General features: G+C 39.0%; 1 protein-coding gene across 1 annotated transcript in view; it reads right to left on the minus strand.

The window, feature by feature from the left end:
* The window catches only part of ano10a (anoctamin 10a), a 63,172-nt gene that overhangs the window by 24,691 nt on the left and 20,018 nt on the right, over nt 1-18,463 (minus strand). The window contains exons 7-9 of the mRNA XM_034000524.3: nt 16,833-16,888; nt 11,881-11,955; nt 10,560-10,742 (exon numbers count right to left, since the gene is read on the minus strand). Of these exons, the coding sequence (XP_033856415.3) occupies nt 10,560-10,742; nt 11,881-11,955; nt 16,833-16,888 (314 nt within the window). The remainder of the gene's footprint in view (nt 1-10,559; nt 10,743-11,880; nt 11,956-16,832; nt 16,889-18,463) is intronic.

An 18,463-nucleotide genomic window follows, 5' to 3' on the forward strand; every position in this document is an offset into this window, starting at 1 on the left:
TCTACAATACACATCCATGCCTAATATCTTCAGCTTCACATTAATCTGGTGCATTTCACAACAGGGTGCTGATATTTTGATATAATTAAAAAAGTGTAAGCTGGTGTTTAATACATTTTGCACTGTTGGTGATATGCAAATTAGGAATCTCCAAAGAGCATGTAGAACATAAGAACATAAGAAATTTTACAAATGAGAGGAGGCCATTCGGCCCATCTTGCTCGTTTGGTTGTTAGTAGCTTATTGATCCCAGAATCTCATCAAGCAGCTTCTTGAAGGATCTCAGGGTGTCAGCTTCAACAACATTACTGGGGAGTTGGTTCCAGACCCTCACAATTCTCTGTGTAAAAAAGTGCCTCCGATTTTCTATTCTGAATGCCCCTTTATCTAATCTCCATTTGTGACCCCTGGTCCTTGTTTCTTTTTTCAGGTCAAACAAGTCCCCTGGGTCGACATTGTCTATACCTTTTAGGATTTTGAATGCTTGAATCAGATCACCGCGTCTTCTTTGTTCAAGACTGAATAGATTCAATTCTTTTAGTCTGTCTGCATACAACATGCCTATTAAACCTAGGGTAATTCTGGTTGCTCTTCTTTGCACTCTTTCTAGAGCAGCAATATCTTTTTTGTAACGAGGTGACCACAACTAAACACAATATTCTAGGTGAGGTCTTACTAATGCATTGTAAAGTTTTAACATTACTTCCCTTGATTTAAATTCAACACTTCTCACAATATACTTCTCACAATCTACAGTCGCAGACAAAAGTATTAGCACCCTACACTTAATATAAAATAATTCAAGAAAACATGTTAAAAACAAGGATTTAGGGGGTGATGTAAGAATATACTCAAACTGTGGTGCAAACCCCCCATAATGGTGCCGTAAATTGTGTTTAGCAGCTGTAAAGTCTAATTTTACCAGTCAATAAAAATGTGGCATATGTAAAGAATAGTGGTTCACCTGGTGTTCTGCACCCGCTATCAAATTTGCACTTTGCCTTCATTAATCCATTAAAATGATATTGAAATCCATTCGAATGAAGAAAAGAGCATGGAAGTGGACATGCTCTGGATACTAAGCGGGCGCAAACATTCTAATGTGACGTAAGGATTTTGCCTTGCATTTAAGCAATTGCTTACCCTCCAAAAACTTTACACCTCTTCTTACAAGGTGCAAACCAAGCAAGTAACTAAGAGTTGGACTGCTGTGGTACACTTCCTGATGCGGTGACACTTGGCTCTTGTTGAGGAGAGGCACGAACATGTTCGGAGGAGAAGGGCAAGACAAAGACGACCCTGCATATTCAATCCCAGAGTCACTTTGTTTGGGATGCAGGAGGATGTGGTGCTAAAGTGTTATGGTCTCACTCTGCAGGTCATCCTAGACCTAATTGCTGAATTGAGGGATGAACTAGACCCCAGCATCAATCTAGGGACCACTATCCCTGCACATGTGAAAGTGTTGTGTTCTATGCAGTACTTAGCTTCTGGTTCCTTTCAGACCACAGTTGGAATGCCAAGAGGACTTTGCTGCCCTGCCATATTTTTTTTGGTTTGTATTTTCGTGCTCCACAAATGTCACACAGTGACTACTGGTCTCTGTACTCTTCTGCAAGTGAGACTGCTAAATAGAATGATGTGCTCATTGAGACCCTAATGATCATAATTGAGGATCATTATTTGTGCGTGTTGAGTAATTTGCATTGTTCTTAAGCTTACATAGGGCGCAGTGCAAAATAATTGTCTGGCTGCAATGCAATTTGAATCCGCAATTATTTGCACTGCGCCTATACTTACATCACCCCCTTAGTGAACGTTAGCCACTAATTAATATAACAAAGGCCAAAATACACAATGTCTGTTTAACAAACAATCTTTATAAACAAAACAAGCACAAGTAATTTCAAATATTTGTTTATGACAAACTTATTGGCAAAAGTGTAAAAATATAAAATAACTAATTAAAATATATATTGAAAACCATTACACAGTAACAAAGCTGCATTATAAAGTAAATAACTAGAAAAAGAGCTAATTATTTCCAACAACTTTTGAAGAAGAATGTTTTGGCAACACAGCAGATGATGTTCAAGACAAAGGAGTTGGATTCACGTTTGAGAAAAGCACCAAAATTCATAATCAGAGCAATAAACAAGAAGTATCACAGAACAAATTCAACTGAAACGCTTGAAAGAAGCGGACATCCAAAGCAAAATACGGGTACAGCAGGTAGGAGAAACTGAACACAGAACACAGAAGAGTTGTATGCTTGTAGACCTCACTGCAAACCACTTTAAATAACATTCATAAAACAAACCATCTTAAATATCCCAAGAAATAGGAACAGGAATCGGAAGCATTGTTCAACAACATTCCCTGTTCCAATGAGTCTAAAATTTAACTTTTCACCAAAAATAGACCATAGTATCTTAGAAGAAAAAAGGGGAAAGCCTTCAATAAAGTTAAACTTGATGGCATTTCGATCATGATATGGGGGTGTTTTAGCAGTTCAGGGACTGGAGACATTGATGTGATTGAAGATCGAATGAATGCAACCATGTATCAAACAAACATTCTACAAAGTACAATGGTACTATCTGCTTGTAGGCTGATTGGCAGACAGTTTATCTTCCAACATGATAACTACCCACAGCGATTATGCAAAGTCAACTCTGGAATTCTTGAACACAAACGTTCTGGAATGGCCTTTGTAACCCCCAGATCTCAACACAATAGAAATGCTTTCGACTGATCTGAAAAAAGCTGTAGCCATGCATTGTGTATATAATCTGTCTGAGCTGAAGGAAATATGCAAGACAGGATGGGCCCAGTTTTCACCAACACCAACAAGACGTAGCATACTGGTTAAGAATTATCATTATCAACTAAAATACATAATTAAAGCAAAAGGGGGACACACGAAATACGAAGCAGGGGTGACAATACTTTTGTCATGAACAAATATTTGAAATTGCTTAAGTGTTTTTGTTTTTTTAATGAAGATTGTTTGTTAACTACCATAAATTTGTCATATCAATTAGTGGCTAATGTTCACGAAATGCTTGTATTTAACTTTTTTTTTTTTTTTTTTTTTTAATTCTCTGATATTAATTGTAAGGCGCCAGTACTTTTGTATAGTTCAGTTTGTACACTGCAACCACAATATAAAGATGTATTCCCCCTTTACCCTACAATAAATAAAAAATGCTACTTATGAGTGTTTTTAAAATCATGTACAGTTTGCAACTGCATTGTACCTTTGGCAATTAATATTGGCCACACTCCAAAAGTCAATTCACATATAAGATCAAATATGTTTAAAATGCTTTTGAAGACCAGGCATGCTCTTGAGTTAATCACTTTACTCGAGCAGCAGCTGAAATTTGCATATATCTACCGACAATACCGACAAGCAGGAACATACCTGAACTGCACCTCTATATCTACAATTACTTTTCCCTGCATCAATGGCTCATTGTAAACAGATACCTTACAAGCTTATCAACATGACTGTATTATGTTTATACATAGGGGTCTAAAATTGTGGAGAATTTACATATTTTTCCTGGGTAGGTTATGACAGAAAATTAGGATTTCACTGACATTTAGTGGACCTGTTTAAACATTAAATAAACCTAAGTAGATTACATTTCAGAGCACTACAAAGCCTAAAAATAGTGGTACTTGCTTCCTTACTAAAACAGAGTGCTGCCATTTGTTAAAGGCAAGCATGCAAAATCCCCCAGCAGTTGAGGTTGAGGGCCAAGTGGTTAAATCAAAACTTAGAATGTTATGATTTTTAGTCCTTTCACAACATTTTCATGGTGACCAATACTTTCATCACATTTCATCCTTGGGTTTTCATAACAGTGCCTTCCGATATGTCATTATGCATATTTTTAATTCTGTGTCACTTGAGTCAGCTATCCAAGTCTTCAGCTATGACATCCATTGTTGCCTTATAAGGGTTTTTGCAGGTGTTTTCACCACCACATGCACTGGCCTCAGTACAATTCATCTTCACACTGGAGCAACCATACTTTCGGGAGCATTCTAACTTCTTGCATCCACAGGCCACAATTTCCAGCAGTACATCAGGGGCAGAGGGGTTAGTCATCCATGTAGGTAAAATGTTACCATCAACTTGAAAACTTAAGCCATGTCCATCTGGAGAAGTCTTTCGTGTGAGATGTAATTGTAAGTGATTCATAGTTCACAACCCCAGTCTCTGTAAGTCGCCTTGGATAAAGGCGTCTGCTAAATAAACAAATAATAACATAGGCTTAGTAATGATGGACAGCAAATGCTCTGCATATTCTCCTAAATTTCGGGCTCCTCCAGTTTTCACCATATAAATTATAGCCATCCCATCTTTATCCATGCTGTTGGCATTTTCGATGGAGGTAGTCTTTGCAGGGGCGCCGAAGCACTGAGGCACGAAGCATATAAGCGCCGAAGCACTGAGGCTCTCTGAGGCACCGAGAGCACAGAGGGCATAAGCACCGAGGGTACTGGGCAGGCACTTAGCCTTAACCGTGTGCAGTCACACAATCCGGGGTAGCGTGTAGCATACGCCAAGGTGGATACACAGGCTCGAGTGCCTGCGGTTAGGCACAGGAGAGCAGTATAGAAAAGCACGGTGCAGCACGGGCAATATGATTTGGACTGCGTGCAGTCACACACAACCGGGGCAGCGTGTAGCGTACGCCAAGGTGGATACACAGGCTCGAGTGCCTGCGGTTAGGCACAGGAGAGCAGTATAGAAAAGCACGGTGCAGCACGGGCAATATGATTTGGACTGCGTGCAGTCACACACAACCGGGGCAGCGTGTAGCGTACGCCAAGGTGGATACACAGGCTCGAGTGCCTGCGGTTAGGCACAGGAGAGCAGTATAGAAAAGCACGGTGCAGCACAGGCAATATGATTTGGACTGCGTGCAGTCACACACAACCGGGGCAGCGTGTAGCGTACGCCAGGGTGGAGCACAGGCTGAAGAGCTGCGGTAGAATAGAGAGAATGTACTGCTTGTGAGCAGTAAGAAAAAAAACACACACACACACAACAGCAAAGCTGTGGTAGAACAGTCACCACACCTGACAGGAAAACTGTGAAAAAAAAATGTATTTTTATTTATTTTTTTTTTTATTTTTTTTTTGCCAAGCGCGCCAAGCAGGCAGACCGAGACAATCTGGCAGAGTCGACTCCCGGTGGAGGAAATCACGCGTCTTTTTTTTTTTTTTGAATAGCTGCAATAGCAGGAGAAAAAACACACACACACACACACACACACACCAGCAGATGCTGTGGGATTAGAAAGCAATCTGCAATGTGCAGACTGGTGAAAGAAAGAAAGATTTAACGAAGCGCAGTTGCACATCAATTATTGCTCAGTTCACATAAGCAGAGTTTCTGATTCCAGGTAAGTGGGAAGCCGACTTCCAGCAATAAAAATTATTGCAGGGGAACTCCAGAAAACTCCAGCTCTTTCATAGAGACTCAATCACAGCAACTGGACAGGTTAGTACCTTACTGCAGTGAGAAGCAAAAGAGGAAGTGTGCTCCGTGGAGTGACTGTTTGATCCCTCGGAAGGCGGGACCGAGGACGTCACTCCCCAGAGGGGCCTATTGGCATAAAATGCTCAGCAAATACCTACCAGTGGCAGGGCATTTCCCAAAAGTATTGTTGGTGGTTGTCTTTGAATTGAAAGGGAACAGCAGGAAGTGCCGAGGACAAAGACAGGTGCATTTCATTAGAGTGCAGCTAAACTCCACATGGTTTGGAGTTATGCTCTGATGGAAATAGATTGTTCACACTCATACAAATGGGAGGAGTTATAGTTATTGAGCTAAAATGAATATAGCAGGCTTAATAAAAAAATGCTTACAAGTATAAATATCTCACAAAACACTTTTTTAAGCATATTGGAGACGTTCAGTCCAGCCAGAATGTGAAATGATTTGCAGCCTCCTTATTATAATAGTAATGCAAATATGTATTTATACTACCAGTACAGTACTTGTACACTTCCAGCTATAATGATTTACTACTCTACATCAAACTATTATACAGTCCTGTTAATTTTGAATTTGTTAATATTGTATATGCGTGAAATGTTGAAAAATGAAAACTCAGAGCGTTGAACTTAATAATGCACTGAAATTCAACGATAATCGAAAGCATAACAGTTTATATAGTCTGAAGATAGCAGTGGCACAGATCTTGCTATGGAAAATCTGTTCTACTGTATTATATTACACACATTCGCCACAGGGTTGCCAATCTTGCAATTTTGTTTTTACTGACATACAGACTTACAGTGGCCTTTTTTAATGACACTGTTTTTAATGAAAATTTTAATGTACTTTTTATGTACTATTTGTATGTGGTGCATTCGGTGCATTTCTTTGGGGTTTATTTACTTATTTACTTCTCAAGCTGGTGCTGTTTAATCCAGAATGTCTGTATACAGTTGCTTTCTTACATCTGTTTTCACCAGGTTCATCTGAGAAAAAAACTCATTCTAATTCTGCAGTTCTGTGTGGCAAAGCCAACATTAATGGCAACCTTGGCAAGTGTAGGAAAACGTGGCTCTCTGCTAGGTGCAGACAAGAGCACAATTTTGTGCCAGTTTTCAATCAACCACCAGAGCCACTTGGTACTCCATAATTTTCCATTTCTAGGCTATCCAGCATATTTCCAAGAACAATGTGGGAAACGGATTGCAAGCTGGACGATGTCTCTGAGGTCACTGTGCTTTGGCTGCTTCGTTGAAGAATGCACATTAATTTCAGCACAGTATTGTTAATTGGCATTCTTCTTTGATACTTTTCACTGCCATCACATGTGATGTAGGTATATGTCACTCGAGCTGACTGGGAAAGATGCAAAGCAATACAAAATATACCATCCTTTATTTCGCTCCAAAAGCATGGATATTGATATGTAAAAATATCCTATCAAGCAAGATGGCCCGAATGGCCTCCTCTCGTTTGTAAACTTTCTTATGCATGTAAAAAGTGAAACTGAATTCCCTAACGCAGGTGTTACTAGTGAGACCAGACCATGATATAAAAAGTGTACTGTAATAACAATAGTAATAATAATAATAATAAAATCAGTTTAATTTACAGGGTTTTGCAGTGAAACAACTAAAATGGGCTTTTAAATTGTCCAAGTCGAAGAGAAAACGAGAGAGCAACATTTTAATAAGTGATTAGTCTTTATTAATTTTAATACAATTATGAATAGTGATCTTAATAGTGTGTCCAGCAAAATTATTTTTATCAGTATAATTTAATAAAAATGGGTCGCTGTCACAAAGACGGCCGGAGTGGGTGGCGTCAGACCAGATGCAGGAAATAAACAGACAGAGAGGTGTGGTTTGATGGAGCTGAGCGAATGCTTTCGCTCAGCATTTAATAACAGAACAGAAAATAAAAAGGTTGGAACACAAAAACACAGGACACGGCACTTGAGGCCAAAATAAATAGACAGACAAAACGAACTAACACTTAACAAACGGTGCACGGAGACAAACAAACACGGTGAGTAAAGCCAAAACAAACGTTACGATCTTTCTTTCTTTTTCTTTCTTTCTCCTCTCTCTCTCACCCGTTCTCCACTCACGAACACCCAACAACCCCGACTGAATGAAAATGTGTCTATATATACTGTTTGTGCTGGGATTCAATTACTAATTAATTATTCACTTGAATCCCAGCACGTGAATTAATTCTGTGCAACCCCGTGCTCACATATTACATTTAACCAGCACGTGAAGTGATTTGTGCTCTCCTCGTGCCTAAATACAAATCTACCTTTTTAAATCACACGTGAAACACAGACCCGTTTATATCCCGTGTACCAATCTCTATACACCAACATTAACACACGCACGCAACATACAACATATAACACACAAATGCACACAGGGGCGGGGCACATTGCCACAGTCGCTTATTAAAATGTTGCACACTTATTTGCATGCAGTTTCTATGTTCTGCATGCAGCAAAACCTGTAAATTAAACCAATTTCACTCCTAACACGTTTCTCAGTTGTAATTGAGATCCCAAATGGCTTAACAGGGTTCAATTGTATTCTTAAAGGAGAAACAAAAAATTGGATAAAAGCTCCAAAAAGCAGCTATCTTAAATATAATAAATACATTTGTGAGCCCTCTTGGCCAGGCGTTATTACAAATGAGAATTTGTTCTCAAAGGTTTTAACGGCTTAAATAAAGGGAATTATTGATTGATTAGTATTTCAGGTGAATGTTTATTAATTAAGCACAGAAAACACAATACAAAAATACAATTGTAAATAGTGTAGTTGCTATTTGTTTACAATGGGGGAAACACGTTTTCTGTTCTTTCAGCGTACTCGTCTGTAACCCTTTCCCAAAAAACGTATTAGAAGGTAAATGTACCAGGATTTCCTGCATCAAAGCAGGAGGCGATTAGGGAGGAGTCAGCTGACTAAGCAGTGTTCTTGGTTTATATTGCTGCTTGTTTGATACGTCGCAAAATCTTTTTATCATGTCTGCTTGGTGATATTAAAAATGTTTGTGAACGAGGTGAAACAAAAGATAGCGCAGGGATTATATCATGAAAGTGGATAATAGTTTGAGAGGTAAATCAGAAGTGTGGAATTCTTTTGGAATCCTAGCGAATGAAAATAATGAACATGTGACTGGATTCGTTGTTTGTAAAACCTGTCATGTTTGTGTGTACGACAGCCACAAAACTGGTACATCACCTCTGTGAAAGCACAGGCGTAGCTCCCTTTCAACTGGTGGCACGAAAGGAATAGACAGGTATTTTATAGTAAAGTAAGTAGCAATAGTTAATATGTTACAATGTTAAAATATATGCAGACCACTAGAGAAAGCTACCACACTGTATAGCCTTGTGTAAACTCAATCCGTGGAAAATGGTAGAGATATCTGTGTGTGAATGTGAGAGCGTGAGAGTGTGAGAGTCAGTTGATGCAGACAGTAGGTAAAGTACAAACACTTGCGGGTTTGGGTCGGGTTGCAGGTCTTATTAAAACGGGTCGGGTTGAGTCGCGGGTAAGAAGATGGTGTTACAGCGGGTTGCGGGTCCGGGTCGGAAGCGGGTCATAAAAATCTGACCCGTGCAGGATTCTACTTCCTGTGTGCTGGCCTTATGGGGATGTGAAAATAGGCATCCTCTAGGTCCATCGTGATGAACCAGTCACCTGGCCTGATGGACTGCAACAGCCATTGCGAAGACAGCATCTTGAACCGTCTCTGACTCAGACACAGATTTACCTGTCTAAAATTGAGGATCGGTCTAAGGCCACCATCCCGTTTTGGCACCAGGAAGTACCTAGAATAGAATCCCCAGTTCTAGTTGAGGGGGTCTTTTATGCAAATGGCCCGCTTTTGCAGCACAGCTGTTACCTCTTTAACCACCTGAATGGCGGCTTGTGGGTCTGTGACAGTTGTTATCATCGAAAAGGAGGAGGGCTGTGTTGGAACTGAAGCGAGTAACTGGTCTGTCCAGTAGTGAGCACCCAGGAGTCTGTAGTGCACTGGTTCCAGTAGTCCAAGTGGCTCCTGGAGAAGGGGCCCTGGACCTGTGGCAGCAAAATCCTAGGGCTGTTTCTTTGTCTGATGTCCCGTCTGCGCCTGCTGCCTAGGCATAGAGCGCTTAAAACTATGCCTGCCTCTGCGGGCTGTTTCTGGACAGGTCCACCAGAAGTGGGAGCAATGTGTTGTGCCGGTTTCTGGTAAAACTGGGGCTTAGGATGCTACTGTGATGCAGTCTTACGCAGTGGAGGCGGGCGCTTAGGGAGAAAATGCACCAGTTATGGTGGACTCCCTTGCGCGATGGGACCGCTGCAGCATCTCGTCTACCGCTGGGCCAAAAGAGTGAGATGTACAGTTCAGTATGAGAAGGCTCATTAGTTATTTGTAACATAATCAGTGGGTATTAATTACAGTTATCCCTTTAAGGCAGAGCATGTTGTTTCACTGAATTACTCTTCATTGGGAGGAAAATGCAAATTTGCTGTCCCTCACAGATACACAAAAGCTAGTAACCATATCTAAATATGTACTTCTTCCAGATAAAGCTTGGAATATTGGCTTTGATGCATGTAACAATAGACGTTGGGATTTTCTTTATATCCATACTTGTTGGCAGTAGAAGGTTTGATAAACTGATTTTGTTTATAAGAGAAAACACCACATACCCTCTACGCACTTGTAACTGTAATCTGCTGTGACCAATAAATCCTTAATTCAGTGTCACTATTATTGGTACACTAAACACAGAGACAAATCAAGACCCTGAAGGGAACTCAATACGATCCCTGGCTTGCATGGGCACAGACCACTTCAGAACAATATATTAGCATTTTGCTTAGTCTGTAAACTAAACATTTACTATATCATACTTTGTATATAAACCAACTATAAGATATATTTTTTAAAGAAAACAAAACTATGCACATGATATAAGCCTTCAATAATGTTCTGTTGCAATTTGCCGTCCACAAGTAAACATCTGACACAGGTTGCATCTACTTACTAAATAGGTGTCCATATCTGCTTCCAGCTTCACTTGCTCAGCCCAAGGTAGTTCCTTGTCCATACTGGTACGCCCCAGCTTCTTGTGTACCTTCTTGTTGCGCCTCTTTTGAAGCCAGTAAGGGAGAAAGGCCTCTACAATTTGGTTTAGGATTTGTGATGTAATCAGAAGAGTGGCAAGGCTCTGAAACCAAAACCAGACAACCATTCAGATATTCATCAGTCTTATAATTACCTCATTCACTTCTTTATTTTACAGGTAAATAAACTGCGATCATTCAGATTGTATTTACCATAGTTCTTCGAATTTAAGACACCCTCGAATTTAACAACTTTAATAACCTCACTTATGCATATGGAGGCAATTTGTGGCCGCCTGCTATCACACAGAGAATTAAAGTTATGTGCTGCTTCTCATTTCCAGTCGTGATTACTCACACCTGTTTTTCTCCCAATTTGTGAACTGTGGTATTGCTTGGCATGTCAAAAAATATGGGGGACTGATCAGCATTTTTTATCTGTACGATCTCGGCAGTCAGTCACGCTGCTGTTTGTGTACTTGGGTAGTCACGTCTTTTGTTGGTGATTTTAATACACATCATCATTATACTGTACACAAATTTAAGACGCAGGCTATTTTTGAGAAGCAAAACATGGGTAAAAAAAAGTGTGTCTTAAATTCAAATGAATATGGTAGCTCCTATTGAGTTCTGGCTAGCTGCCATGAGAAAGAGCCGCCTATGCCTTCTTCCCAGAATCCTCCTGGAAAATGAAGTTGTAATGCAGCTGACAGTTCGCCTCTAAAGATGTGCTTAATACAACCAGTACTGTAAAACAAGAACATTTCGAGAGCAAGAAATGTTTGCTAATTTTGCGTTATTATAAATCCTCAAAATTAATGTACATTAAAAGAAAAAGCGCAAACATTTACTGCAGCAAAACCTGACCTCGAAGGCCATTAGCGAAATTAAGCTGTCGCAAAAAAATCCTGTTTTACATCATTCAGAGATCCAGATAGTGAAAAAAAAAAAAAAAAAACGGCAGCCTTCCAGTAGGTCTCTAGGGAGCACTTAGAGGTCATACACCTAGTAGGCCATGATGATGGATGTCTCTTGTGTTACCTGCAGACAGCTGTATGTTGTTCGTCTTAACTGATGATGGCTGTCTGTGGTTCTTGTGTTGCTATGCTCCTTCCACTGCTTGTAAGGGGGTGGGAGGGAACATCGCAATTCCTTATGTTTTAATGTCAACCCTAACTAATACATTAACAAAGTTTTCTGCAAAGAATATATAGTGGCTTCTGTAAACAATGTGTCACTCACCTGTCTTAAAAGTTTCATGTCGTAAAGCACAAAGGCAATGTAGAAAAGGGAAGCGAAACAGTTCAGAAAGTTGAACTAAAACAAAAGGGAAGAAAGAAAATACTGTATTAGTCTGGGAACTGTACATATTACTGCTGTTTAAAATCTGAGTTTCTATATATACTGTATGCATTTGAAGTTACATTCTCCATTAAATGCTACAACCCTCACATACCCGATAAACAAATCTTATAACATATTCAACTTTTCTGATACGGATAATGAGATACATACAAGAGATAGCAAGTGCTTTCTTGTTGTGGGTTTGGGTAAGGGTTAGGGTTAGTGCTGCTTTCTTCTTGTGGGTTTGGCCATGTTTACACAGCATCAGTTCTTATCGGCACAACGATTCTTTACCTGTAAATCAACAGCCAGCCAAAAGAAAACTATTGGGACTAGGATTCTACAGAAGATGTAGATGTGAACAAATGTGAAGCAGGCATAAAAAATGTCCCGTGGTACTATGGTGGATGCAAGTAAGATTTCTGCCGAGGGCTGAGGGTCTTGAAAGTTGCTTTTGTAATTGTAAACACAAAATTTGGACAGGTAATTCAGCATAAAAGCATTTAAAATACCTTTTTTGGGTAGGGGTAAAATGTTTACTTTGTAATTACAGAACTGGAGAAATGGATAAATGGTTTATAATCAAAGTACATCAATGCACGATCAGTGACGGACACAAATAATAGGGTCCCCTATTTTACATTAATATTGCATTTAAATTTCAAGACCACATTACTAATATACTTTGCACAAAATATTTTCTAAACAAAGCTTTTAAGGCAGGAGAAAGGCAGACAAAAAATAAGCACATCCTATCGACTTAAATTTGCTAAACTTAAATAAATGACCAACAAAATAGTCAGCGCCGCTTTATCGGGACGCCTTGGGATAAGTAAAAATATCCTGAGTAAGTGGCTGTCCCAATTAAACGAGAGGCATTTCAGATGACCAGTCACACTTTTTTGTTTTTAAATGAAAAGAAAAAGAATAAAATCACATCACATTATATTTAAATGTCAATTGTTTTTTCCTAAACAAAATGAAATTGCTGTTTTTTATTTCTATATGAAATGAAAAAGAATAAAATCACATCTTAATACAAGGCGAGGCACTTGCGATGTTGACACACCAACTTTCTTTGCAACAGCAGCCTGAGAACCACAGGAGGCTCTAGCTCCTTCAAGAGTTTAACCTGGTTTACACAATTTACACAAGTCACAGTGTAGTCACATACTCACTGCACTGTGCTACGCGACCTGTCTTGCCCTGAAAAGCGATCTCCATTCATCATTTGAAAATACTGTATCCCAATTAAGTGGCATAAATAGCATTTAAGCAGAAATGCTGATTATCAGTATCCCGATTAGGCGGCGCTGACTGTAATTACATACAGTTCTGTACCAGTGGTGGCTTTAAGTCAGAAGAGGCACAACTACAAACCCATTGATCCATCAATCTGCCATGCAAAAAAAGGAGCCATAACATGGCCATGTGAGTGAATTACTGAAAAGTAAACAGGGCCAGCAAGACGGTTATTAGCTACACCCCCAGTCACAACAACCACTTAAATGACCTGTTCTTGTTAGAATTTTTTGGTAATTGCCTCCCTTCAGATTTTATACAATGCTTTTCTGTGTAATCTAGCATGGCAAACAGAGTCTTCATTAGCTGAGCAACAATGTTATTCTCCATTCTACCTTTAAAAATGCCTGCATGAGACAAGCCCCAATGACTAATAAGATGATAAAACAGCTATGTTTAAATATATTGTGTTTTTAAAATGCCCCTACCATTATGATGGATTTCTTTTTTGGTCACTTTTTTATATCTTCATAAAACTGGATGCAAAAAGGAATGATACAATTAAGCGATAGTGCCCGTCAGTGAAGGCTCTACCGTTTGTTAGCTTACCGCGACTGGAGATATGCTTCCCGAGCCGAAGGCGCTAACGAAAGTCTAGCTCAACTACCACAAGGTACAGCCTTCATCGAGACGGCACTATGGCTATTAGGAAAAAAATATATAACACTTTAAAAGCTAACTTATAATGGTTTGTCTGGTACCCTTCCGCTGAGAAGTTTTAACACACTTTAAAATACATTTGGACCAATTATATCTTTGTTTAGTATTTGCTGTCCAATAGATTAAGCACTAATCTTAAAAATACAGCAAGTCGAATTCAATAAGCCTGTACGTCATCTGCCATTGATAGTACTCTGGTTAAAAGCTGCAGATAGGAGTTTATAACACAGGCTTGCCTCCTCTGAAGATAAAACTCTAGGGTTTAGGTTAAAATAAAAAAAAAGTCTTATCTTCGGTTCAGATAACGAAGACGTTTCAACAATCAGTTGATTTCAAACAATCAGTCTGATTGATTACGCTTTACTTTACTGCTAAAATACATATTTTTGAATACACTGCAAGAGCTTATGACTCAGGCACCATTTTTTTGTCATGAACATTTTAATGCTGTAGTGCTACTTTGGATGTTAATTTATTATTTCATGTTGTGTTTTCACACCGGACACTGCAATTTCTTACTTGCAGAGATTATGTAAAGCCATTAATTTTACCGAAAATGTCACGTGCTTATATATTTTTTAAATGTAGCGACTTTTATTTTTTCACCTACAAATGTGTTTTTTCATGATGTGGCTTTGCACTGAATGAACACTGCAGCTTTAAAGTTTAATGTTTGTTTTGTGAAAAGATTTGAAATGACAAAACAGAGAGCATACTGCAGCAGCTGTGAATTGCATTTCACCAGTAATTAAATATGTTAACTGCACTTCTTGATTGTTTATCGTGACCGTGTGCTGTGCTCTGTCTTTGAATTTTAAGCAATAATACCTGTAATTTCGCGTTTTATGCCTGAGTCAACACCCCCACCCCCGCCCCCCCAAAACTTTTGCCTTAACGACAACTTTACGCCCCCTGGGAACTTACTCGACAGAATCCAGTATTTTATTATTATTATTTAGTTTCGCTTTGAATTTTTAAGGAGGCACTGCCTCCCTTGCCTCCTCTTCGACCTTGAAGGTTAATGGTTACATTTCTATTTCAGGGAGCCAGGTACCTTTCAGGTACAAAATGTAACCATTACCGTATGGATAAGTGTACCAAAGCCGTCGCTAGGGCAAGATTGCCACACATATGGAACCCCAGTAACAAGTAGCTACGGCTAAAAAATTGAGGGGGAAACTTGCCTCTATGCCTTTGTTGTAAAGGTCCACTCAGAAGCCACCCTTAACACTCTAGTTCCAAAACCAGGGATTTGAGGATCCACGACCTAAGTCTAGAACCTAGTTAAGATATGGGGAGTAACCCACACCACTACATTGGCTGCTTAGACAGGGCTTGATCGTGGGATTTTATCCCAGATCAGAAAAAACATTGTAGGACCACCTTGTTGTCCTGTCAACACAGCACACCAGGGCCTGCACTCGGCAGAGCGTATGGAGCTGTAGCTCCCTGTCAGACTGCTAGGAGGTGGAAAGAAGCCTCCAAATCCACAGACTGGTTGACACGGAATGCCAATATACTGATATACAGCAAAAGACGGATACAGAGCGGAACCATTGTCCTGGCCTCTGTGTAAATCAAGCAGTTAAAAAAAATAAAATAAAGTCGTTCTCGTTTTGACATGTTGGCATAATTCTTTCAGGACAGTAACTGGAAACAGAGTTAGTCATTTGAAACCATCTAATCTAAAGCAATCAAATCAATGAACTGCTCATTCACTTGTCTTTTCCAAAGAGACACAGACAGTTTGTGTTTTTCCAGGAACATCTCATGAATATAGATGGTAATTTTGTGAAAATAGCCATGGAAGTTTTACGGCTCACGGCTTTTATCTACATCCCTGCCAGTGCAGTATAAAACCTCATCAGTACGTCCTTGGATTTGTACTCTACACTTTTGGCAGTATACCCAAGCATTCTGTTTGCCTGTTTGATTGCTTCCATGCGCTGTCTAGTTGCTGACAGTGATGAGTCTATTGCAACGTTTTTCTCTTTGTGAGCCAGTTTGAATTCTATAACCCCATTTGTATTTGACTCCTACATTTGTGTGACCCCCAGTGTAACACTTTACATTGTTGACATTGCATTTAATTTGCCATGTTTCTGACCAGTCGTGTATGAGGAACTAAATCTTTTTGCTATTTCTGCCTCTAGTTAGCTCCAACATACACGGTCCTAGGAATAGCAGTGATTGGTACTCAAAAGCAAGCCAATGCATGAAGCTTTTGGGAGTTTGAGCTATTTTACAAGAAATAAATGGCAAACATTTATAACATTTAGTTAAATGAAACATTCTGAATTCTTTTTCCTACAAGAACACAAACTCCCAGAAGCAACTCACGTTTGTTGGTTATGTTCCTTCAATGGGAAGCACAGCAAGGAAAATAAAGCAAAAGATGTTCAACATTTGTTTTCGTTAACAAATGATAGCATTATAACAAATAAATTAAAAAAATAACATTAAAAATCAAATAAACGTTTGAAATAATGTTCACATGGGAATAGGTGAGATTCTGCTTTCAAAATATCAAAATGCCAGGTAAAGAAGACTCCAACAATTTTTGTAGCAGATTTTAAATTTTTTTTTTTTCTTAATTCAGTACAGGGTACGATTAAGACCACTACCTGCTAGATAATTGAAAGTGGCTATAGTTAGGTTTCCCAAAGTCCATAACAGAAAATGATCAAAAAAATTGTGTATGAAGACATTTTGTATGTGTATTTAGGGTATATTTTGTATATGAATCCCTTGGTTTTAAACTCTGTTGACATACTGTACACTAGCATCAGTGCCAGTTGCACAGCAACCCTTATTACTTTGTAGTTGACATTTTTATTCCTAACACATTTACTTCAGGTTTGGCTTAACAAGAAGGTATGCTTACTTACCACCAAGACCTTCAGAACTAAATGATTCTGGTATGATGATTCCAATCTATGGTTTTCTGAAACAAAACATGAAAGCAACAATACTCAATACTGCCATAATCATATTATCATCATAATGACACATTTCTCATAATCAACACAGCTGGTATAGCTCAGGACACAAAGTACAGTTCTGAAATGTTTTTGCAGCTTTATGTCACTGTATTGTAACCCCTTCCCCCATTATATATTGGTCACCTTGTATACTATGTAGTATATATGTAGGCTTGCTACTTTTCCATATTAAATCGGTAAAGCTTGTTAAATGTCGAATTCCCCAAAAACATGTATATATGATAAACGTTGGTAAAACCATTCGCTATTTTTTATTTTCTTACCAAAAAGAATCATTTAGAAATCCTCTCTAGTTTGTGTAGTTTTTATACTTGCTGTCTGTCCCGTCTCTGTTCCACTCTGAATGGCTGGGGGTCGCCGTCAGTCATCTCAGTGGTCCGTTAGTACTGTAGTTTCACCCCGTTCTGACAGATCTCATTGACTGAAGCAGTGCTAGAATGCTCTCATTTGTTTAAATGACTGTCCGTCATCAAGACCTACATCGACTATGCACTTTCATTTGCCAGCTACAGCACCTGTCATTCAAAGCACCTACTTTGAAATTAGTGGGTTAAGGTGCACGTAAGCTTTTGCTTTAGGTATATGGTGACAGTTACTAGTTTGATTTGAAAATGGGGCGCACGAGAAAAACACTTAATGAATATTGTGCACAATACCCTGGCCGACAGCTGAAGTCTCTGCAGCAGGACGAAGCAGGCCTGTCTGCCTTGCCTTCCAGTGACTCCAGCTGAGCTGAAGCTGGAGAGGGGGGGAGCACAGACTCCAAATAATAAGTGCAAGTTAGTTCTGTTCAACTATTTAATGTTTTGTTCTGTGCATATTATTTTTACTCATAAATTTATGCTATAAAATTCTGTGTAATACACTTTTATATCTACAGTTTATTTGAGAGAATTTTTTAACTTGTGTAGGATCTTTATCTTTACAAGGTATAGCTCTGCTGTGACCAAACGTTAATTCAATTAGAATGTTGGTAACCATGGTTTTGTTGCATGTTGAATATGATAAAGGGGCTTCGCTAAATGAGATGTTTTTCAATGGCATAAAAAGACGATTTCACCCAATCTCTGCTTGAAATGAGATCGGAAAAAAACGGTAAATTCTTTCTAAAATAAAACGTCAATATTAATCGTCAATTTGGCAAAAAAATAAAAATCGAATAGTAGCAAGCCTATACATAACAACCAAAAAAAACAAAAAAACAACCAAATGCACTGCCCCCCTTGGCTCAGTATATTGTGAAAGTTATTTCAGAAAACAGTGACTACATGCAACAAAAAGTCACATGACTACAATTTGGCAGCCATTTGGAGGTCAGAGGATTAGTGTTTTACCTTATCCTGTAAATATACATCTCAAATGGTTTCAAGTTGATGTTGCGTTATTGTGGTTTTCAAACATTTGTCCCCAGCAGTTGTTCTTACACGCAGAGTTAAGCAGTATCCGTATTCTCCAGATTTTGTATCAGAAAAACTATACAGGATAACTAATTCAATAATTTCAGTGTGTTACAGAAA

The sequence above is a fragment of the Acipenser ruthenus genome, chromosome 4, assembly GCF_902713425.1.
Source record: "Acipenser ruthenus chromosome 4, fAciRut3.2 maternal haplotype, whole genome shotgun sequence".
Classification (NCBI taxonomy): Eukaryota; Metazoa; Chordata; class Actinopteri; order Acipenseriformes; family Acipenseridae; genus Acipenser; species Acipenser ruthenus.